This window comes from Zingiber officinale, chromosome 10A (genome assembly GCF_018446385.1).
Source record: "Zingiber officinale cultivar Zhangliang chromosome 10A, Zo_v1.1, whole genome shotgun sequence".
In the NCBI taxonomy this organism is placed as follows: Eukaryota; Viridiplantae; Streptophyta; class Magnoliopsida; order Zingiberales; family Zingiberaceae; genus Zingiber; species Zingiber officinale.
In genome coordinates this window covers 42,483,520-42,507,857 of record NC_056004.1, presented here as the reverse complement: position 1 = coordinate 42,507,857, position 24,338 = coordinate 42,483,520, and the positions used below count along the sequence as shown (strand labels likewise).

At 36.9% G+C, this 24,338-nt stretch overlaps 1 protein-coding gene across 1 annotated transcript; it reads left to right on the top strand.

Annotated features, from left to right (window-relative positions):
- The first annotated feature begins 14,763 nt into the window (after positions 1-14,763).
- LOC122027550 lies at positions 14,764-22,818 on the top strand. The gene is made up of 8 exons (XM_042586537.1): positions 14,764-15,005; positions 15,906-16,367; positions 16,946-17,099; positions 18,554-18,848; positions 20,807-20,879; positions 21,010-21,100; positions 21,986-22,065; positions 22,164-22,818. Exons 1-8 carry the CDS (start codon positions 14,937-14,939, stop codon positions 22,428-22,430), a joined length of 1,491 nt encoding a protein of 496 aa, XP_042442471.1. The 5' UTR covers positions 14,764-14,936; the 3' UTR covers positions 22,431-22,818.
- The last annotated feature ends 1,520 nt before the right edge of the window (positions 22,819-24,338 follow it).

Sequence of the window (24,338 nt, the reverse complement as noted above, 5' to 3'; positions counted from 1 at the left end):
TTGAGGTGCAGGTTACTGGTAATTTGCAATTGGTTGATTTCAAATTGAGCTTCATTAGTAGAGGATACCAGAGAAACTTTTGCTATGTTCCACTGTAAACCTGTTAAAGCAGCAAAGTCGTGGCTGCGATCTGGCGGTGATCTGGCATCGATCAGCTCAACTCATGGTGATTGGGTGGAGCTCAGAGACACCAGTGAAGACCAGAATTCCATTGGTGTGAGCTCAGATGATCAGATGAGAAAGAAGCGTGATTGGCGATGCTATGGCTGGATGCAGAGATTTGCTGCAGTTTGGCAGGGATCCGTTGCGGGCGAAAGGCAGAGATGGCAGAGACATAAAAGGCTGGTTGAAGAGAGGGTTAAGGAGAAGTTCTTTTGGGGAAGAAAAAGAAACACTCTCTGTCGATCAGTGCAAAAGCTTTGACGCTCGGGGCTGAGAAGCGGCTGTCTCGACTTGCTCTCTGTTTCACTGACCTTCGCGTGACTGTAAGCTTAATTTTCATTCTCCTAAGTCACCAAGCTCAGTAAGTCTTGTGCTATATTCTACATACCTGTTGAGATTTTGTTGAGAGGTCACTCCACCGAGAAGGAGAAAGTTCATAGCCGGGTGTTCACCGGGGTTGATCTACCGAAGATCGGCTTGTCCACCTTACGGACACCGAGGAGTAGGGGCAAGTTATCCCCGAACCTCGTAAACACTTGAGTCACTATGGTTTGCTTTGTTTCTTCTCTTATTCTTATTCTGTTCTTAACTTGTTTTCCGCTGCGCTAACCGCTCGTGTGAGTTTTATCTTTAAGTTTTAGCTTTTGAAGAGGCTATTCACCCCCCTCTAGCCATCCAAGATCCTAACACAGAGAGCTTCTGTTCGGTATCTGATCGGTCACCAGACCGATCAGATAACCATCAGTAGCATACTGATCGGTCACTGATCGGTCACCAGACCGATCAGATGAGCCATGTATCATTGGATCGGTCTGTAGTCCGATCCAAACTTCTTAGCCCTAAACCTAAGGCTTCCACACCAACATCTGGTCAACCTTGACCTGTTGGTACATCATGCCTAGCATCCGGTCACTCCCTTGACCTGCTAGGACTCCCCGCTAAGTGTCTGGTCAATCACTTTGACCCACTTAGACTTTTCTCTCCGTACCAAGTATCCGGTCACTCCTATGACCTACTTGGACTTCCCATCACCAGATGTCCGATCACCCTTGATCCATCTGGATTTTCCCTTGCCCGGCTTCACTCACCAGGACTTTCACCTAGCTTCACTCACTAGGGTTTTCACCTGGCTTCACTCACCAGGATTTCCACAACTGCCTGACTTCACTCACCAGGACTTCCCAACTGCCTAACATCCCAGTTAGGACTTTCTCATTCACCTAGCTTCACTCACTAGGATTTTCACCTGGCTTCACTCACCAGGATTTTCCCGAATGCCTGGCTTCACTCATCAGGACTTTCACCTTCACCTAGCTTCACTCACTAGGATTTTCACCTGGATTCACTCACCAGGATTTCCCGACTGCCTGGCTTCACTCACCAGGACTTTTCCCCGTGCCAAACTCCCTGTTTGGACTTTCCCAGTGCCAAGTCTCCATACTTGGACTTTTCCAGTGCCAAGTCTCCATACTTGGACTTTTCGCGTGCCAAGCTCCCTGCTTGGACTTTTCCGTGCCAAGTCTCCATACTTGGACTTTTCCCGAATCAGGTCAACCAGGTCAACCTTGACCTACGGTTGCACCAATAATCTCCCAAACATCTATTCTTGTCCCACATCAAGAATAGAACTCTCTCACGAGTGTCAAACATCAACATGCAACACAACTAGGTCAACCTTGACCTAAGGTTGCACCGACAATCTTCCCAAGTCAAACATCAAAATACAACTCGAGTCACGTCAACTCGAGTCGGGTCAACCAGGTCAACCTTGACCTAAGGTTGCACCAACAAAAGGCGCCTCCAACAGTATTTCCAGTTTTCTTTTTGCTCTTCTGCTGCTCCGATCGCCTGGGTGATCGCGGCCATCCGGGATAGGGCTCACCCGAACCCATTTCCCAGTCTTCTCCTCGAGCAGGCTTCTACTCCGGCTTCTCGTCCCTCGGAACGTCGTGCACGTCCTTCTCGTCCACCGATGTACTCTTTCGCAGCACCTCGTCCCTCGGATTCACCGAGTTCGTCGGCTCCCTTCCTGTGCCACCCTTTTCGCTAGCTACGTCTTTTGCTCGACTTCTTATGTTCCTAAGCTCCTGTACGCTTAGACACAAGGATCAAACACAACAAGACCTAACTTAACTTGGTTGATCACATCAAAATCACCACGGAGTTTCAACAATAACTGACAAGGCCTAGCTACAGACGTGGCCAGGCATAAATGATGTGAATTGACACCTCCACTTGCTACCTTCTATAAATGTGTGGAGGACGTAATCATGATTATCGCCTAGAGTAAATAAGAAGAGTGCTAGAACACTCAACCAGACCCACCCAGGAAGATGAGCTCAATCCCATGAGGTCGAGGGATGATAAGAACAGTAGAACACCAAATCCGCACTGACTCGGAGTCGAGGGGAAAGCCCGAACAGCAAACCACCACCAAACTTGCGTCGACTAGAAGGTGGAGAACTAGAACACCAAACCATTGTCAAACCCATGTCAACCTAGAGTCAGAGGGAGAATAAGGATACCAGAACATTAATCCAGCCCGACCAAGGATAATAGGAATACTAGAATGCAAGAAAATTGATTTCGACTTACTCGGGGAGAGGAGCTCGATTCCATGACGTCGGGGGATAATAAAAATGTCTGAACACCAGAACATCAATCTCAATTTCAAAATATCAAAACACAAGAAAATCCCGACCTATCTAGGGATAATAAGAATATTATAACATAAGGAAATTGATCTCGACCCGATCAGAGGAGATAATATAATGGCATACCCATAACCACTGACCGAAAGAGAATGCTCAATCTCAAATGGGTGGCTAAATGGTTGAGCATCGAGTGTAAGATGGTCAAGTGATCGAATGGTGAAGCGCCCCTGACACCACCAAGTAAGATAACTCGATGCATGGTCAGGCGACCAAAAGAGATGAATCAATCATAACCGAGAAGATAGGAGAGAATGGTCGAATTGCAACGCATCCCCTTACACCACCATGTAAGATACCTTGATCCCACTTGGAAGGCTAGGAGAGAATGGCCGAGTGGTCACTTGGCCAAATGAAAAGTGTCTCTGATACCACCAAATAAGATAACTCGATCCTGGTCAGGCTACCAAGAGAGATGACTCAATCCTAAACAAGAAGCTGGGAGAGATTGGACGAGTGATCGTATAGCCGAATGACAAAGTGTCTCCATTCCAATAACTAAGATAACTCAATCATGGTCGCCCGTAAAAGTTCTTCACACCTCCAAATAAAATAACTTGTTCATGATCGGACTAGGAGAGATGACTCAATCCTAATTAGGAAGCTAAGAGAGAATGATCGAGTAGTCGTATAGCTGAATGACAATGAGTTTCTGACAACACTAAGTAAAATAACTCAATTCTGATCTAGTGTTAGGAGAGATGACTCGATCATAGCTAGAAAGTTAGGATAGAATGGTCGAGTGGCAACATAACTGGGCAATCGAATGACGCGCCACATGGCAAAGCACCCCGCGACCACCACAAGATAACTTGACATAGACGAGAAGCTGGAAGCGGATGTTAACGTTTGTAGGCTGATTGACATGAGCAAGATGACTGACATGAATGGGTCCCCAGGTATATCAAACCTCTTGACTTTGTCTTCGATTCAAATTTATCTCCGATGGTACACAAAAGAAAGACCTCAACGCCGACAAACTCCTTTTGCACCTTTTCTTTCCAACATTTCATATTGACTTTAACTTTGGTGTGTTTCGTTAATGTGATTTGACTTGAGCATGCCCCTTATTATTGGTTTGATTTGGGAGTGAACTTCATGAATAATGAATTTGACTTAAGCATATCTCTTTAATATTTGATTTGATTGAGAATTAACTTCCTCTTGACTTCTATCCTTTGTACAGTGTTGTTTGCTTTGCCCACGCCTCCACAACTATTGCAAGTGTACATTGCTACTTGCTTTGCTCACTCCACTGCTAGTTATATTCATAGACAACTATAGTAAATTTAGCCTTGTTAAAGAAGATCTAGTTATTGGACATAACAATGTAGATGAAAATGTAACCATAGATGATGTTATCTTCATTACATCTTCATATCAAGTTCATCACCTTCTCCCCGCAGAATTGGTTATAGTGGTCAAATCTAGCCATTTTGGTATCTCTCATCAAACAGGAAGTGGAAGAGATTGGGAGAGGGAGGACAATCTCAACAATGCGATGGTGCAGATGGTTGTTTTAGCATATGAGTGCAGAGACCATTAGAATTGGTCGATACCTCTACTCCAAAACCATTGATCTTCATATTCCTCAACGTCTTTTGCTCACCTTTTCATAGAAGGTACCATTTTGATGTGGGTTGACACCTCCTCCTCACTCCCGGCTCAATTGCACAACTTCTTTTGGATTAGAATTCGGTATAATTTTCGTGTTCACTCGGATGAGTAACTCTGAAACCCGCTCTTATCCTCCTGCACCCGAATGGGTTTTTCACCTGGACAGGTCAATGCTAAAAGTGATGTTGGTCACCATCGCTCTTCATGTGAGTGATCACAACTCTCCTTTCAAGTCTGAATCCTATGGAGTTTATGATCCCTTGCACCTGAATAGGTCTCCTACCTACACGTCAACACTGGTCACCAGAGGCTAATGTGACTCCTCCAACATTCAAGTCAGTTTAGAGTCGTCAATTTAAGTTAGGTCCATCAGGTTAGTCTGCCTCACTAAATAATTTAACCAAATTAGGTTAAATTTTTATCAACTCGTCAAGTTGCGGGTCAAGACTGGCCAACCAGCACAAGTTGTGGGTCTAGGAGGGCCAACCCGTGGCAGGCTCGGGTTAACTCGCAGGTTGAGGAAAAAAATTAAAAGTTATCTGTCAAGCAGTCAAAAGAACCCAAACCCATGCATTGGATATTGGGTATGGATTTTAGGATCTGCAAAAGAAGTCTACAAAAGAGGAATGGGAACACAATTTTGATCGGTATTCCGTTCTCCATTTCTTTCTTGATCGATGGTGTCTTCCATCTCCTCTTCGACTCTCGGTTGTCATCACTCGATCCAGTGTTCAAGTCGACACTCATTGCATTCATGACTCCATGGTTACGTCTCTGGAAGTAGCGATAGTAGATGACAAAGATGATGGATTGGATCTAGTAGTCAGGACAGTCCAATTTATTTTAATTTTTTGATAAACTTGTGAGTTACCCACATAATTTGCAATTTGCCTTAGGTTGAATTGGGTTGAGAATTTCTCAATATATCAAGATGACGGATTGACCCATCCCAATCTACCAAATGATAGACTTTTGATGGATTGACCCATCTTGCCATGGGCCGACCAGTTTAACAACTCTAAAGTCAGCACATAGTTGAAAAAAAAAAAGCCAACATAGAACTGAAAGAAAAAAATATTGTCTCCTCCAGAGAAAGAACTTGAGAGAAGAGGTTGAGAGAATCAACTTAAGTAAAAATGAGAGGTTCTTCAAGTAATTGCCATTACCTCCTCTTGATGAACACGCCTTTCTTTATATACTACTGTGATAGGCTCTCTTGCATGCTGCCATGTGGGTTGGTAGATGGTCAAGGCACGGGTGGGTGTAAGATCGTAGTTGCTTACTGTCAGTGGCATGGTTCTACAGAGGACCCAAGGTTGACTTCTCCTCTCATTGCATGAGGTCTTTGCCTATCCAATCCGCTTACATTAGCTTTTCCTTTAACAACTCCTGTCATACCCATGCCCAAACCATCATTATTCTTGTCACACCCATTCTTAAGACATAATTACTCCTATTACCCATGCTTAAGACATAATTACTCTTGTCAAACTCATGCTTAAGACATCATCAGCAAGAATGTTTAGATACTCATGCTTAAGACATCATCAGCAAGAATGTTTAGATACGAGAGATGAAGGGGTCGGCTTTGTTGGTATAATTTTAGTAGGTTAAGATTGACTAGTATTACTAAGTTTGAGTTAGCTCAAGCTTGAGTTAGCTCAATCTTGAGTCTTAATGTTTAGATTTTGATATTTAACAATGTATAGAGATTGTAGGTGTAATTGTCCATTTATAGAGATTGTTGGTGTAATTTCCTTCTGGTCAAGTTTTGACTCATGTGAAGAAGAGTCTAGAAGGTCAAGGTTGACCGGAAACTTAACTGAAAAGTCTTAACTGGAGGTTAGACATGGACAAGTCCAATGGAAAGGTTGGTAGAAGAAGAAAATCCAAGTTAGTCAGTGTTGACCGGACATTTGGTGTGAAAGTCCTAGTAAATGAAGTTAGGTAAAGATGAGTTTACATAGTAGAGAGTGTGCTCAATATGTGGATCCTTGAATTGATCATCTCTTCTTGAAGTGAATACCAAGTAGAGCTTGCTTTGAATATTTTCGCTGCAAAAAATCTTCATCGACGAAGCAAGCAAGCTATTCAACCCCTCTAGCTTCGGAGTATCCTAATAGGATCCGGGGGAGATATTCTCGAGTGGGGATGTTCTCGTGGCCTAAACCGGGTTGGTACAGTTTTCTAGGTCAAGGTTGACCAATTTGACTAAGCTTGAGTTGGCTCAAACTTGAATCTTGATGTTTGAGTTTTGATGTTTGATAATATATAAAGATTGTAGGTATAATTATTTGTTTGGAGTGATTGGTGGTGCAATTCTCCTCTGGTCAAAGTTTGACCAGTTTAATGTAAAAAAAAAGTCAAGTAGGTCAATGTTGACCGGATACTTGATTGAAAAGTCATAATTGGAGGTTAGGCAAGAGTCACTACTAGAAAACTAGGATTTTGAGACATAACAAAATATGTCTTAAATTATAAATTTAACGTCTCAAAATATTTTTGAGATGGTGATGAGAGGTAATGTAGTCGTCCCCAATACAAGCGTCTCAAAAAAATATTGAGACGGTTGTACTGTCTCAAATGCTATTTAAAACGGTGATGAGACGTGTTATTCAATTGTCTCAAAAGTATTTAAGACAGTTATTATTTTATCTCAAATGTTACGTCTTATCCCATGAAAAAACTAGATACACTAAATTGAGATGATAATGTGCCGTCTCAAATAAAAGTGAAGACAGTAAATTACTGTCCCTAATGTTTTAACTTGTTAGATGCAACATTTATGATGAAAATTAATAATCCTAAAAGAACATTTACTATACAAATTAATCTAGATCGGATTTATTGAATTGTCGTTTCAAAACAAAAGGAAAAACTCTCTCTTTATAAATTAAAAATGATATACATAATATAAAATTCCACAATCATTAATTGAAGTGCATCCAACATTCATCCAATAATAAAAATATCTACATATCCATCATTAATTTGATAATAAAAAAACTATTCCCATGAAAGTTACATAAGAGAAAGCCTAAAGAAAAACTCTAATGATCTAGAGATAACTTCTATAATAATCCTTCTTCATCAGAATCCTAAACATTAAAAAAAAACTCTTATTAGAAGTAAAGATGATTTATAATATATACTATTTAGAAAAATAATAAATAGAATTTTTCAATAAGAAATCTCATCATCTAACACATAATCCTCTTTCTTGCAACTATATATATATACAACACAAACAACCTCAAGTTAAACAAACCTCTTCATCTCGTAATAAGAAATGATGGTTCATGTGTTTGTCAATATCTTTATTCTTTTTAAGTTGTTGCACCTATAATAAATTTACCTACAACTTAAAAATATGTTCACTGCTACATCACCAAAATTGTTAATAAAACTAAAAAAATTCTTGTGAAAGTAACTACCAATGTACATGTTGGTTATCCAATCCTTGTACATGTGAAATAATGTTATCTGCAGCCTAAATAAAATATAATGTACGTATCACAAAACTATCAAAATTTATTATAAAAATCAATTATTTAAATAAAGTAAGATACCTTTTGATTACTAAATTCACAGGATTCTATACGAAGATGAGTCAATAGGGATTCATGATCAAAACTAACTTCGTCAAAAGGTATTTGTATTTTTTGACCAAAATATTGCTTCAATCTTCTTGTCAATCATCATACATCCTCATTGCCAGCTGATATAAATAGAAGATACAAGTGATATCAGTATAGTAAATATTAGCTTAGTTTGCCAGATATTAATGTAAGAATTTTTGGTAGAAACTGATTTCATAGAAGTTAAGACTCCATGAATTCTCCACATTAATAACTTTATGCGTTTTGTGTTATGTAAAATTAGCAGAAAATCACCAACAATAGCAGCATTATAATTAAAAAAAAAATCATTTTTTTTCTAACATCTCGGCGGTGTTACTTAAAAGATAACTCTGCCATCTAAAACATAAATAAGACAACTATAGAATACAAATACAGAAAGAATGCATTGCCATGGATAATATATTTTTAAATTTTGTCTTAAGAGTAGGGCCAATAGTAAGATTGTAAACCAAATACTTTACATAAGAAACTCCATCATGCTAATACCATCTCAAATTCCATTGGAATAATAATCCACATATTTATCCTGAACTCATGCACAAGGGCATCCATGCTTGTCACATGATCTCAAAATTGCCTCCGACTGCAGCTTGGCCAAATCAATCAGATTGTGAAAGATATAAGTATAACCCATTTACATGAGGCTCAAAAAGCATATGCCAACCTGACTATGTGAGAACATCAATACTTACCTAGATTCATTTCTTATTATTTTGGTTCTTCTTGAAATCTCTTTACTAACTTCAAATTGATTATGCATCAAGCATAAATGAAGAATAAAAATAAAATAGAAATATACAATAAAAAAATAAGTCTCTACTCAATAATGAATAAAAATGTATACTAAAGAATAACAATACAAAAAACAATCTTAATAGGTTTCATCATTCTCTGCAACTTCTTTGTCCTGTCTAAGATTAATGGCTCCATCAAATCAAACTACTAAATTTCTTATTTCTCCCTCACATCCGGTCAAACTACTAAAATCAAATCAAAAGTAATAAGAGATATATCATGTAAATTGATTTACTTAGGGACAGATCCAGGAATAAGAGTTAGGAGAGGTTTGACCCGTGTTCATAATTTTAAATCTAGAGTGCAAGAGACAAAAATGAGTGCAACAAACAAAAATTCAAGTGGATAATAAGACATAATAATAATTTCAATTTAGCCCTTTTTTTCTTTCGATAGCATGCCCATTTTACACCGAGTACAATAAAAAAATTGATAGCATCTGCTATTCATTTAATAGATTACCAAACAAACCACTCTATTTCACATATTGATAAAAGTGAAAAAATAAAGAAATACTTTTAAGCTAGCTATAAATTATACACACAAATTCTAAGATCTGACTGTGGCAGTTCTACCACTATGGTGAGCTGAAATGCACGTCCAATTGAAGTCATATCTTGATATTCCTAGCCCATCAAATTGAAGTCTTATCTTTATATTCCTAGGTTAAATTAGATTTAGGGTATTTTTTTCTGTGGTTACCAAAATTAAATAAAAAAGATTAATGAAATCCAAATTTAAGAACAACAAAATATAAAGAAAATAAAATTGTAAATTTTGAGAATAGAAAATTCAAAGGAAATGGATAGAAATAACATCAATGTGTTTTAAAAATCAAACATAAGGAAATAATTCAAGCTACTAGAAGCAGGAAGCAGAATAAGAGTCACTACTACCAATGTTGTGCGATGTTTTAGTTGTGCGCATAGCAGCAACTCCTTCGTGCGATGCTTTAGCCGCGGCAGTGGTCGCGCTGTAATCGTGGAAAAGAAGAAGTCTCCTATGGCCATGTGTGTAGTAGGATCCGCGACCAAAGCATCATGTGGTACGCCGGCAGGGCAGGTGCAAGCCGCAAGAGCAAGGGGTGTGAGTTGGCCACACGAGCGACAGTGATTACACGACACCAGTGAATGCGGCAAGAGAGGCAATCTCAATAGGTTGGACGGAGGGAAGAGAATAACTAAAGAAGTACCTGAGATTCGCCGTGGAGATTGTTGTTGCGCGCCTCAGTCAGCTTGTTGGCCTCGTCACCGTGTTCTCTCTTTGTCGCACAAGAAACAAACCTAACCCCTTTAAAATATAATAACAAATGTAAATAATTTAATATTAAAAACCTAAAACCTTTAATTAATATCATCGATTCTATGTAGATATATAATAAATTTATTATTTATTCTTATTGTTATGTTATTTTTAGTGTTTTAGACGTATCAAAAGATTAGCACATCATTAAATATTTAATATATTCTTTTTCATAATTTTTAAATTATCAATAATCTAAACACAAATTATAAATTAAAAAATTTCCATTAAGTTAAATTTGTAAATGTATTTTTCTAAGTTATTATTATATAGTATATATATATTTATATCCAATTCGTGTTATGGTCATTCTATGAAATGATATTGGAACTGGAACGGTAGAGCCCGTGATGATTATCTTGACTATTATGACGAACCATATTTAAGATAATTTGAGACAAATATTTTTTTTACCGTCTTATTTGAATGTTTTATATAGTTATATTTTTAATCATCTTTATTAGGTATCTTATTTAGTTGAATTTGAGATAAAATCTTAAATAGTATCTTAAATTTAATGTCCATGTAAAATTTCGAGACATTTATTATTACTGTCTTAATTACTTAGTATTTGAGATAAATTTTGTCACTGTTTTAAAATTTTTGTCTCAAATGCCTAGTTTTCTTGTAGTGAGTAAGACCAATGGGAAGGTTGGTAGAAGAAGAAAATCTAAGTGGATTAGTGTTGACTAGACACTTGGTGTGGAAAGTCTTAGTGAGTGAAGTCAGACAGTTGAAAAGTTCTGGTAAGTGAAGCCAGACAATTGAAATGCCCTGGTGAGTGAAGCTAGGTAATGGAAAGTCCTGGTGAGTGAAGTCAGGTAGTTAGAAAATCCTGGTGAGTGAAGCCAGGTGAAAGCTCTAGTGAGTGAAACTAGGTAGATAGGAAAGTCCTGGTGAGTGAAGTCAGACAGTTGAAAAATCCTGGTAAGTGAAACTAGGTGAAAGCCCTAGTGAGTGAAGTTAAGCAGTGAGAAAGTCCTGATAAGTGAAGCTAGGCAGTTGAAAGTCTAGGTGTGCAATGGTTGACTAGACACCTTATGATTGAAAGCTAAGTGGGTCAAGGCTAACCGGACACTTGGTACGAGACGGTAAGTTCAAGTGGGTCAAGGTTAACTAGACACTTGGCACAAAGAGGAAAGTCCAAGTGGGTCAAAGGATTGACCAGACACTTGGTAAAGAAATTCCAGCAGGTTAAGATTGACCGGATGCTAGGCAAGGAGGAGTCCCAACAGATCACGATTGACCAGATGTTGGGTGGACTAACCTAGACTTAGTTTTGGAAGTTAGAGTTTGGTAATCGATTAGGGTAATCAATTACACTGAGCTTAAGTGATTAAGCATTTTGTTTAATCGCTTAAGAGCCATATGTCGCGAAGCATAGTGACTTTCAGCTTGGATTAAGCAATTACCCTAATCGCTTAAGCCAGGAATTCGCGAATCCACAAAAGCTTTGGTAAGCGATTAAGCAACTTTGCTTAAGCGATTAGGGTACGAGCTTTTCTCGAGTGAACAGAAAGCTTCCTAATCGATTGGGCTAATCGATTAGGAAGGCGTAATCGATTAAGGCGTAATCGATTACGCTTGAAAACTAGCTCGATAAAAGGGTTTTCGGTGCATTATTTTTAGAAGCTTTTTTCTCTCACTCTCCTACGATTTTCTCCAGACTTCACACCAGTTCTTGGAAGCTTTTTAGAGACAAGTGTTGTTGCACTTCTAAGGTTCAAGAGGTGTCTACAAACAAGAAGAGAGCAAGCGAGGGTTTCATTTGTGTAAAAATATTATAAGATTTTTATTGTACTAGCTTTTCTTTTATTCTTGTTGTAGTGTGAGTTTGTACGAGAATTCTCTGGCTCCAGATTATTTTCGAGAATGAGTGTTTACATAGTGGAGAGTATGCTGAAGTGTAGATCCTTGGATTAGTCACCTCTTCTTGAGATAAATACCAAGTAAATCCTTCCGTTAGCATGAATGAGGATGCTCTTGTATGATTATCTAATAATAAAGCTGTTAGAGTGCTACATTCAAATGATTTCCCTGGATGTACCTAGATAGGGTATATTCTCGGGCGGGTAAGCTGCAATGTCTTTAATATTCTCAAGTTGCAATGTCTTTTCAGGGATATTTTTGAAGGTGATGTTCCTAATACACAATGTCTCTTTTCAGGGAGTGTGCCTTCTATTTCATCTACCTCCCTACCTAGTCATGCTATATGGCCGGCATACATAGATTTGTTTGGGTATATATGCTCCGATGGAAATGCTAGGCACATCGATTCTTCTATGAATACCCCTTATATTTCTCTATTTAAAATAGTCAATCCAATAACTAAGGCATGTTACTTTTTCTCCTAACAACCTAAGTATGTTACTTTTTCTCCTAACAACCTAAGTATGTTACTTTTTCTCCTAACAACCTATCTGCACTTGAAATTTTGTGTAGACCGTCTCATTTGAGAGGTGAGCCCATACTTTTAATACAATGTTCAAAAGAAGTACATCAATATAGTGCAACAATAAGGTACGTACTTCAGTGATTAGTAGGAGCATCATAATTCAAATCTCGCCTAGAAAGCAATTGTCTATATTGGGATTATGGATAGTGAACGTCCGATCTCGAGTGCATGATGTGGGTGTTTCTCAGATTTATCTTAATAGTCAGTAGAAAATTTTCTATTAGATATACGTGAATGGAGAAGAGGTGGAAGAAGCATGAACCTCCATTGTAAATGGAACTTTAGTCTCACATTAGGAGTTTTAAGGTATATTGGTGGATTTATATTGATTCACATGCATGGATAATGTGAACAAATGCATGAAAAGTGGCTCTCTCTCTCATGCGTGGGTGCGTAAGATGAGTGCAAATCTAGGGTCCGAATTGTACTGAATCAAATTGACTCGTGTTGGTGTTTTTGTCCGGTCGGCTGCACACCCGTTCGGCCGCAACTCGCTCGGCCTCTTCTTCGCTCGACTGCTCGCTCAGTTTGATCGACCACTCGCCCAGTTCGCTCGACTGCTTGCTCAGTCCGATCGCTCACTCGCTTGACCTCTTGATCACTTGGTATGTGACTCACCCGTCCAGCCGCTCACTCACTTGACCTTTTTGCTCATTTGGCTGCTCGCTCGATCTGCTCAGCTGTCCGCTCGCTCGCCCGGTCAATCACTCATCTGCGTTTAGCACTTGGCAAAAACCAACCCCTGCTAACAGCTTGAGAGTATCTACTTAGGTCATCTTGACAGATAAGTTGAATTTAATTTAATATATTTAAATTCAATTAATTTTCAAAATCTTTGATAATAAATTATTTTATCCAACATTTTCATGGGGCTGAATTGGTGATCTTGAGAATGAGTAGATTTGAAAAACTTATACCTAAATTTAAAAAATATATCCACACATTCATAATTATCTATCTTTGTATACTCTTTCAATATGAAACTTGGTATATATACGAGTATCTAAAAAACAGTATGATTTTTCCTCTTTTTATAATATTATTAATGATTATTTATATCTCATATTTCGAGTGTTTAGTTACTCGTGATTCCTAAGTTCTGACCTATGGGAGTTGATTACTGCATAATAGATATTATTATAATGAATAAGAAATTGAATCTTGATAGAGTCAGAAAAATATTCTCTCTGTAATGATCCATTGTAATTTCTAAATTTATCTTTTCACATATAGTCATGAGATTCATCGTATTCATCATATGAAGTTGTTGGAGATAGATTCCATCTTTTTACTATAATTGTAGTTCTAAATTCTTGTTATTCCGCTTTTTATAGGATAATTATCTGTATATTTAACTAAAAAAAATACTCCTATGTTGATGCAAATGGCACGGTAATTACTATTTAATTATTACATGGATTTCTAACACTATCATTGTCATTTCAGCATCATCGTGTCGTCGTTAACGATTGCTGCTTTATCAGTGTTGAAATTAACCGAAAACCCCCGCTAATTCGATTAATCGAATCAACTAAACTTAATTGATTAGTGTCATGTTGTAATTGTACTAAAATTTTGACTCAACCGGAAAAAACAATGTCAAATTAAATAGACATATTAATTTTATTGACCCAAAACAAAACAAGCCGACGACAGAGATCGGAGACGGTATTCTTATTCCGTTGGGAATTGACCGTAATAATTGACAAATTAAACCGGGTTTGACTCAGATTGGGATAAAATTGATAAATTAAGAATCTATCGAAACGGTGAGATAATATTGACACGCCAAATTTGCCTAATATTTAATGCCGCCGTACAATATGGTAGATTATGATGATGCGTCTGACAAATTGAGTGTTCGTGTGTCGAATCGGCGATTTGTCGGGTTGGATTTGAGCCGAGTTGGTCGAATTGGCTCAGCCAAGTTGAACCGGAGCGACCTGTTTGAAGGGGAAAAAAATATCCCTCAAACGGCTCGAGGGGTAGCTTAGTAATTTAGAATCCTTTCAGAATCGAAAATGTGTCTTCGGAGTTGGGACTATAAATCTATTCTCCTCCCATGGAAAGTATTGTACGCTTGCTCGTTCATTCCGCTTCGTCTTGTTCTCCAAGAGTCGCAGTCCCAAGTTATCCTACTCCACCCCGCCGAGAAAGACGCCACCGGAGTTTGGCTGCTAGAATCCACCCAATCTGTGGTTCTTCGTTGATCTGTGGTTCGGGTTTCTAAGTTGATTTTGGTTTCGGTTGCTTATGGAGTATTCGGCAGGCCCCTCGGATCTAGCTTCCCCGGCATCACAGCCGAGGAGCGGCGATCTGGAGGTAATTCTTATTGATAAAGAAAACTTTTTTCTGGGTCTTCTGAGAAATTACTTTTTGGGTGGGGTTTAGTGGATGTATTCTAGTTGCGTTCTACTACTCAATCATAATCTTTTTTATTAGTGGTAAATTGTGGCTCAAAGGTTGTGCAAAAAAGGGCTCCTTTGTTTCGTAGTTGTGGAGAGCAAGGACGATGATTTAAAAATATATAAAAAAATGATTTCTATCTGATCTTGTTTGTTCTGTTACCCTGGTGGGAGATACTTCTTGAGGTGGTGTTCAAATAATATTCTTCTATTTTTATAGATAGGCTCAATCTGGTGTTGTCTAGAGCTAAAGGAATGCTTTGTGGAGGATTCAAAAATGAATATGGCAATCCAATGAGGCACTTGATTGATGAACTTGACGACTGATCATATTATTGTTGTTGTTATCATTAAAATTGCCAAAAGGGTGGCTATGGTTTACTTTGGCTAATAACACATGATATTAGATGCCTTCCGAACTCGATTTGATGTGAATAGGAAGAGACAACTACATGGCTTGTGTCAATTGACTTGATTTATTGAAAGCCATCTTAGCCGATTTAGAACCTGTAGTTGAATGCTGGGACACTACAGCCCCAGACTTTTAGGCGATTGATTTAGAAGTTGAAGGTTTCCAATGTACCAAATCTGCAACTTCAGAATATTTTTTATGATTTTGTAGTTGCTACTTGCTAGATGATAAATAAGCAAGTTTGGCTATAGGAAGGCCTGGGAATGTGATCTTTGTGGTGATGAATGCCTATAATATTATTATCTGCCATTATTTTTATGTGTCATTTGTTTATAATATTCTCTAACATCTTGAGCATGTGCCACTTCTAAACATAGAATTTCATTGTTGTAAATGCCTCTGCAGTCGCAGTCGTCTGACAAGGATGCAAACACCTTAAGAGAGATTGCACATGTGCATAATTCTCAACGACCAAACCTTGCATCCTTGCAAACACCAACGAGAATATTGGAAAGTCCGATGACTTATGCAGGGACACATGCTTTGTCTAGTCCTGGTTCAGCAAGAGCAGATCTACCATCCAGGCCAAATTCAACGAGGACCAAATCATCTACTAGAACCACCTTCCCCCATAGGGGTCTTAAGGCAAAAAATTCAATTTCAGAGGGTGACAGGACAGTTCTCGTGATTCCTGGAACACCATTAGGACAACAAGATAATCCCTCAATATCAAGGGAATTTTCTCTTGTCAGGGTCCTTTCCTCTGTTTCAACCAAGAGAACATACTCTTTACCTGTTACACCAGTTCGCGATCAAGGTCCATCTACTGAACAGGAAAGACATGCTGTGGACCTCTCTTTTCTGGAAGTAAGTTTTACATTTTCATAATTACTTCTGGGGCTATGAATTTTTGCTCCCTTTTCGAGTCCATATTGTTTTATATTCTACCGTGTTTCTTTCTTTCAATACTGGTTACACCTAAAAAGTTCATTGTTTCTAGCTTCCGAAATGTGTTAAGAATTTTCTGATAGCTAAACCAAATGTGTCGTTCCAATCCCTTTCCCCTTCTCATGTGTAAGTCAATTTAATCTTACATTTTACACATCATGGTCACATGATCAATATTGTAATTCCCAGTGAAACAAGCTAATGGGTTTGTAGACATTTATGTATAAAAGACACTCCACTCATCTTGCTTGGAGATTAGCTTTAATTTGATGCGCAAATGTGCTTCACTTTTTATAGTAGGCTTTCTAGATTCCTAATATGAGGGAGAAGTGCTATTTTAATTGTTCATTTGGTGTAGGAGTTCATGCATAACTATGTTTTGACAATTTTAGCTTCATATCTGACAGAAGTCAGAAGGTTGAATTTCAGTAATCTATGTTCCTACGTAGATAGGGGTTAGCAAATTGTTTGCTTTATATTTTTGTTTGATTCAACAGGAAAAAGATACGGAAATGCAGATCAGACGATCACTTTCAGTACCTGGGAATGCTAAACCTAGTGGTCTAGGAAGAATGGATTCAATTGGTTTAGTACGAGTTACTTCAACAACCCCTCGTCCTGCCACAAGTGATGTTACCATTGAAACTGATGGTATAGATTCAGTTAATGATACTTCTTTATTAACTGCAAACTAAACAATATAGCCTCATGCATGATCTTGGTTTCTTGTTTATTCATTTCTTTACATGTACTAGGTGCAAGAAGCATTATTTATTCCTCCGTGTTGGCCTTGAGATGGGTTGACGAGGGTGCTGGGGGCGAGCATATTCGCCTTTTTGCCACCAAGAAGCATTATTTATTTATCTATCAGTTTGTTGGCTATGGTTATTGTATAAAATATCTTGGGGCAGACTGAAATCTGATACAAGTATCACACACACTTATGGAGTCTACCTTTGTCTAATTGGGGTGGAACTTTGTCCATCACTAGTCATTTTCAGATACAATGGGTTCCACCCTGATTCGACATGATATCAAAGGTAGGCTTGTGCCTCTCAGCCATCATGGTTATGAGGATGCTATATTCATATATTAGAAGGGTCTCTTCTCTCAAATGACTAGTCATTTTGGGATAGAATGAGCTCCATCTCAATACAATATGGTATCAGAGCTAGACGTATGGGCATGAGTTGGTGTGAACTTAGGATGTTCCATACCTATTATTTCTTGCATTGACAAGTATGGTTGTTCATACTATCTATATATTAAAGAGGGTGTTCCCTTCCTAAATAATTAGTCATTTTGGGATGGAATGAGCTTCATTACAATTTAACATAATCCCAAAGCTAGACCCATAGGAGGGCCAAGACATGACAGGGATAATCACTTTCCTCGGAATTTCATCATTCTCTTTTCAGTTTTGAAGTCTCTCCATTTCATCCCTTATCAGTTGATTCAAAAAGGGAAGAGATTCTGGTTTCGTACCCTCCTTTAATGCTGCTCCTCCTGCGCCTGCTCTTGTTGGTCTGGTTTGGTCCGGTATCTACTTTTGCTAGGCCCATACTTCTAAGTCATGATGGGTGTGAAGGGTTAATGAAGTTAAAATGCTCTTCATACATTAGTCCCACATGGACAAGCATGATGGTCCATTATGTCGATAGATTGAAAAGGTGCCTTCTTCTCAAGTGACTAGTCATTTTGAGATGTAATGGGTTCTCCACTTCAATATGGTAGTAGAGCTAGATGATAAGTAGGCGAATACGCTCGCCCCCAGTACCCCCGCCAACCCGTCCCAAGGTCAACACGGAGGAGGTAAATCACAGGCGGTTACTAGCCTTTGGAATAGTGACTAGCACATAAGGGAGGTATTTACCTCAACTTTGCCAAGATTCGAACCTCAGACCTCATTATGGCAACACCTCATGCGCTAGCCACTAAACCCATCCGAGGGGACTAAGTAGTGGTCTATTATGCATATATATCAAGAGGGCATCCTCCTAAAATAACTAGTTATTTTAGGATTGAATGAGCTTCGTCCCAGTCCAACAACATTGTATTGGCTTACACAAGAAGAAACTAATTCTTGGATGATACATGACTTGCAGTAACTGAAGATGATGGTGATGCTATTCCAGAAGAAGAGGCTGTCTGCCGAATTTGCTTCATTGAACTTGCTGAAGGGGGAGAAACACTTAAAATGGAGTGTAGCTGCAAAGGAGAACTTGCACTGGCACACCAAGAGTGTGCAGTAAGGTGGTTTAATATTAAAGGAAATAAGACGTGTGACGTGTGCAAGCAGGAAGTAAGAAACCTACCTGTAACATTGCTGAGATTACAGAATAATCAGACTCTCAATAGACGTGCTGCATATACAACACAGCAACAAGTTGCTCAGTACAGGTTATATTTCTCATTTTACGTGATCCTTAAAATGAATTGACTAACCTCCTATCATTTCAATTAGAAGGAACTGTAATTATATATCTGAGTCTCCTTTGGTTTTCTATTCCTAGACAACTACCATAAGTTCAATCAACTTTTAATTTTCAGAAGAACAAAATTCAGCAAACTTATTGATTTCATCTTCCAGTTACTGATTCTTTTTGTAGATTCACAAGACTGTTTTTATTATATTAGATTTTTTTTTTCCTCTGCAGATAATTAGTCATGCATCCAGTAACAAGTTTTCTTATTCTGATTAATGACTTTATTTCTGTTTTTTTACAATTATTTGGTGCATTAATCTCCAAGTATGTTGTTTGAATCATTGTTTAGAATATGATCATTGAACAAAAAGATAGCCGGTCAACTTTTGGTTTCATTATAATTTTCATGATTGACAAGCTATTAGTATCGTCTATTCCTTGTCATAGTTACATGGTAGGAAAGAGGATGGTTTTCACATCATCATGGTTTGTTCTTCACTATTTCTATCTATAGATTATAGGAATTAGATTGAATTGTTTTTTTTTTGTATGCTTATATTTCTATATGTATCTACAAGAATGGATATTATGAAATTCTTGTTTGGAAGAATTTAGATATTTTAAATTTATTCAACAAGAAAGGAGTAATGATGAAAATAGTATTAATAAGATGAAGGGGAGCCTTGGTACAACGGTAAAGTTGTTGTTGTGTGACCTAGTAGTCACAAGTTTGAGTCGCGGAAATAACTTCTCGCAATGCAAAATAAGACTAAGTACAATAAACTTTTTTTTGAGACCCCGCATTGACATCGGATTGCCCCCTTTTATAGTATTAATAAGATAAATAATGAGTGATAGAAATAGAAGGAAGCTTATGGAGTCTTTGTGACATCGCACACACCATAAGCTAAAAAAAACAAAAATTATCTTATTGTGGTATGATTCATTATACTATATGAATCATAATATTTAGCTATTTGGAAGCAACAAATGGTTAATATACCAAGCATGAGAATATTAAGATGAACGTATGCCTTTACCAAAAAAGGTAAAATTTTAAAAATATTCAAGAGTAATTAGGTATAACTCTAATAAATAATAAAAGAAAAGAAAATAGATTGACATGATATGAACAAGTTCAAAGTCAATGAATAGAATTAGAAGCGTTGAGTTGATTATGATGGAAAGCTAAATGGATTAGGGTGAAAGGAGTAGAAGATTGAGGGAGACCAAACAAAATATTATTCTAACAAATAAAGGATGATTTATGATATGTTTCATGTAGCTAACCTAAATTAGTTGGGAGTTGGGATAAATGGCTTGATGACTACAACAATAATATAGAATCTGTTTGCCTAAGGTTGGCAAGAGGAGAAGGAAATCATGGGTGGAATAGGCTTGCAACATATTGAACTTTGAGTTGCAAGCTTTCCTATGTTGCCTATGCTAAGAAGATTTACTATTTTTATCTTAATGGTTATGAAAATGTTGTTCATGTATGCATTAATTTTATTATCCTTTGGTGGCAGTAGTCAAAGAAAAGTGTGATTTTTCAAGTAAATAGTTGGTTATGATTAATTTCAGTGGTCATTAATTTGAAGATGATGACCTTTGAATAACATGACTATGTGCCAATTATGAAGATCGCTATAATGAATCATTAAAATTTTGGTCAAATTATATTTACATTCGTGGCAAGCAAAATGGAACTGAGCAAAACTTATTTTTGCCCAATCTTTGAACCCAAATTTTTTCCTTGAATATATTAGAAATGACACATTGACATGCACATAATAGGTTGAATACGTGCATTTATATATAATCGATAGAAGACCATTATTAACAATTTGCAGTCTTTGGTTTAATCTAGTGGCAGTTGTATGTTTATGAGTATAATTGTTGATAACTAGTATTTCTTCATTTTTCTTATAGGGTATGGCAGGATGTCCCTATTCTCGTCATGGTCAGCATGCTTGCCTATTTCTGCTTACTGGAGCAACTCTTAGTAAAGCATTTCAACTTCCAAATTCAATATTTTTTGTTATTTTTATTTTTATATGATTTCTAACCACTTGTTCAATTTATTGATTTTATTAATTTGCATTTACTTTCAACTAACATTTTTAATCTAACAGTTTGGTGAATTGGGTTCCCGTGCTCTTGCTGTATCTTTGCCATATTCATGTGTTCTTGGTATTCTTTCATCCATGATAACTTCAACAATGGGTAAAAACATCATTCCTCATCTTCATATAGTTTTGCAATTTCTGTTTCTTCCCATGTTTTCTATTAGTTTCATATAATCAATATTCATTTTTTGTCATGCAAAAATCACAAGTGTTTAGTATGCATGAATGGAATGAACTCAGGGTGATTGTGAGATTTTATTTAAATATTTGGATGGGAAATTTGAGGTGGAATAATCAAGAGGGGAAAAAACTTGATTCCATCTCTAGCAAATAATAATAAATTATCAATTTAAAATTAAGATTGAGATAAATAAAAATGAGTTAACTAGGTAGAACGAGCAAGCTAATTACATTGAGTCAGTTGGGTCAAGCAAGTTGGGGGAACCAAGAAGAATGGTTTGGCCTAGTGGATTGGTTGGGTTAGGCACCCTCTTGGCTCAGGCAAAATGATCTAGTTAGTCATCGGATCTATGGGTCAGGCCAACAAGCAAGTCAAATTGGTTAAGTGGGCGTCTCAAGTGGATTGGAAATGGTTCTAGAGAACTGATTAAGCTAGTTAAGCCTGTCAAAACTGGGTGTATACGTAGGGTCTATCAAGTTGGTCCAATTTAACTTGTTGAGTGAACCAAGTCACGCGTGGAACAGATGAGGAAAAAAATTTAGATGTACAAAAGGATTAATCATAAATTGAAGCATTCCACTAATTATACCATTTTATAATTTCAACCAAATAAAGATATAGAATAGATCATTCTACTTTTCTTTCCACTCTGATCCATTGTTATTCATTCCGTTCCGTTCACGTGTACCTAATACAATCTAATTGTATAGGGACTTGTGGCTTGTGATTTCTTGTTATTGTACTTCATTCTATGTTTTATCATGTTATATGTTGACATGAATTTGACTGTTCTATTTACAGTGAGCCAGAGCTACATTTGGGTTTTTGCATCATTCCAGTTTGCACTTGTAATCCTCTTTTCTCATGTTTTCTATAATGTGGTAAGATGATTTCATCAGATGGATATGGTAGCAAATATTTAGTTTAATTTATTGATGCTGAAAGTGAAGACTTATTCTTCTCCTTGTTGATTTTGAAGCTAGGAGTAAGCCCTGTTCTTTCCATTTTACTGTCCTCATTTACTGGGTATGGTATTGCAATCAGTATGAACACTTTGCTCATTGAGTATCTAAGATGGAGGGATAGGAGAAATTTAAGCTTGACACAACATAACGAGAGTACGCAGCAGAATGAAGCCAGAAACCTTCCTGGAGTCGCAAATGCAACAGATGACACACGGCAGCAAGATTTAGAGAATCAGATTCCAGACCTTAATCCTTTGCAAATTGGACAAAATCATTCATAAAGCCTTTGAGGTTTCATCTACACACAAGAGCTCTGGTTTTGCATGCCATATCACATTGACAGACGTTTTTGTTGATGCTTGCGATAGGCTTGAGCATGGAGATTTAAACCATGTAACCTGTGCAACCAACTTATCCTTGTCGGAGGACAAAGACCCTTACATTTCTCCTGTCAACTAAGCTCCAATAGTTTTGGAAGAACAAGACTTGCACAAAGATGCATAAAATATGGATGAGAGTTATGTTTTGAACTTCAGCGTCTCACATAATTCTTTTGGAACTAACAAAGTTAGTCACCTCTTGTGGGATATGTAGTTCTTTTTGTTTGTTTGTTTGTATTCTTTTCGAGATTTCCAAATCTTATGTTGTTCAAGTATTGTTTCTCTAGACATTCTTGTCCATGATTAATAAATAATACATTCATGATAGTTTTGAAGTTCCTGACAACTTTTCAGTCTTCGTAGTGAAAGTTGTAATTGAGCATTGCTTTTTTAAGCCATTGCACTTTTCGTTAACTAAGCACATATTGAACACAAATGTGGCAGGTATTATGAATCTAAATATATATAGAGAATTCAAAATAAGATTGCATCCGTCTTAGCTAACAATAGTTAAATCATTTTTAGATGTATTAGCAAATAATATTGAGATTTTCTTTCTTAAACGGTATGAAGGCATTACAAATATTTGTAGAAATGATAAGAATATTATGAGGATATTTTAAGCATTTAAAGTTATTTTATATTAAAAATTATGACGTCATGTACTAAATATGTGAAAATAAATTTTGATTAATAGTTCAAACATTTATTATTTTTTAAAAAATATTAATAAAATATTTAAAATTTTATTTTATTTTTTAATGTGTTAGCATGCAGCACAATGATTAGATAATTCAAGATAGATATTCACTAAATATGGGAAGTAAAAAAAAAATCAATAATCGATAATATTTTTTTTCATCATTTCTACTATGACGAACTCATCCATAATTAGATCATTCAAAATAATATTTACCAATATAATGATTATTATTATACTTTTATTAGTCCTCGGGGCTATGAGATAGTAGTGTTGTATGTAATTGTAGTAAAAGATGATTATATTCATCCTATGAGTCCCTCATAGTTCATCTCCAGGTTATTTGAAGAGAGGTAAATTATGGAGTTAGTTTATAGTCAACCGCTAAATAGTTAAGGGTGAAAGGAGTTTTTTTCTCGAGATCATACATATGTTGAAAATTGATCCTTGTCTTATTATAGCAAATATGTCACCCTATAGTCAACTAGACACTCTTGTAGGGATTATGACATTACATAAAAAAAAAAATCAACACGATATTCCATTCAAATTATAGTAAAAGATTATTACACTCACCGCAAGTACCCCTCATGGCCCGTCCTAGGTTATGTAAAAGGAGGTAAATCAGGGGATGAACTTATAGCCAACTGTCAAGTTGGCTAAAGGCTGGAAGGAGTTTTTTTTTTCCGAGGACATGTGCCCACCAGAAATTGATTGTTTGCTTTATTGTAGTAAATATGTCACCCTCTAATGAATTGGGTGTCCTATGAGAATCAATATCATTTGGTGCTCTGATTTTTTAAAATTAACACCATATTTATGTTGATTTCCAAAAAATCAATATCACAATGATATTGGTATATATTGATTTTTGAAAAACAATACTATTATGATGTTGATTTTTAGAAATTATCACCATAGTAATATTGATTTTTAAAAATCAATATCATATTAATATTGTTCTTTGAAATCCAACATTATAGTGGTAGAATTCTTAAGGCATATCTAATGTAAGATTTATGAAAAATTTATAAAATTAAAAAATCTTAAAATATTATAAAGATGAGGTTTATAGAGCAGTATTGAAAACTCAAATATATTTTTTTTCT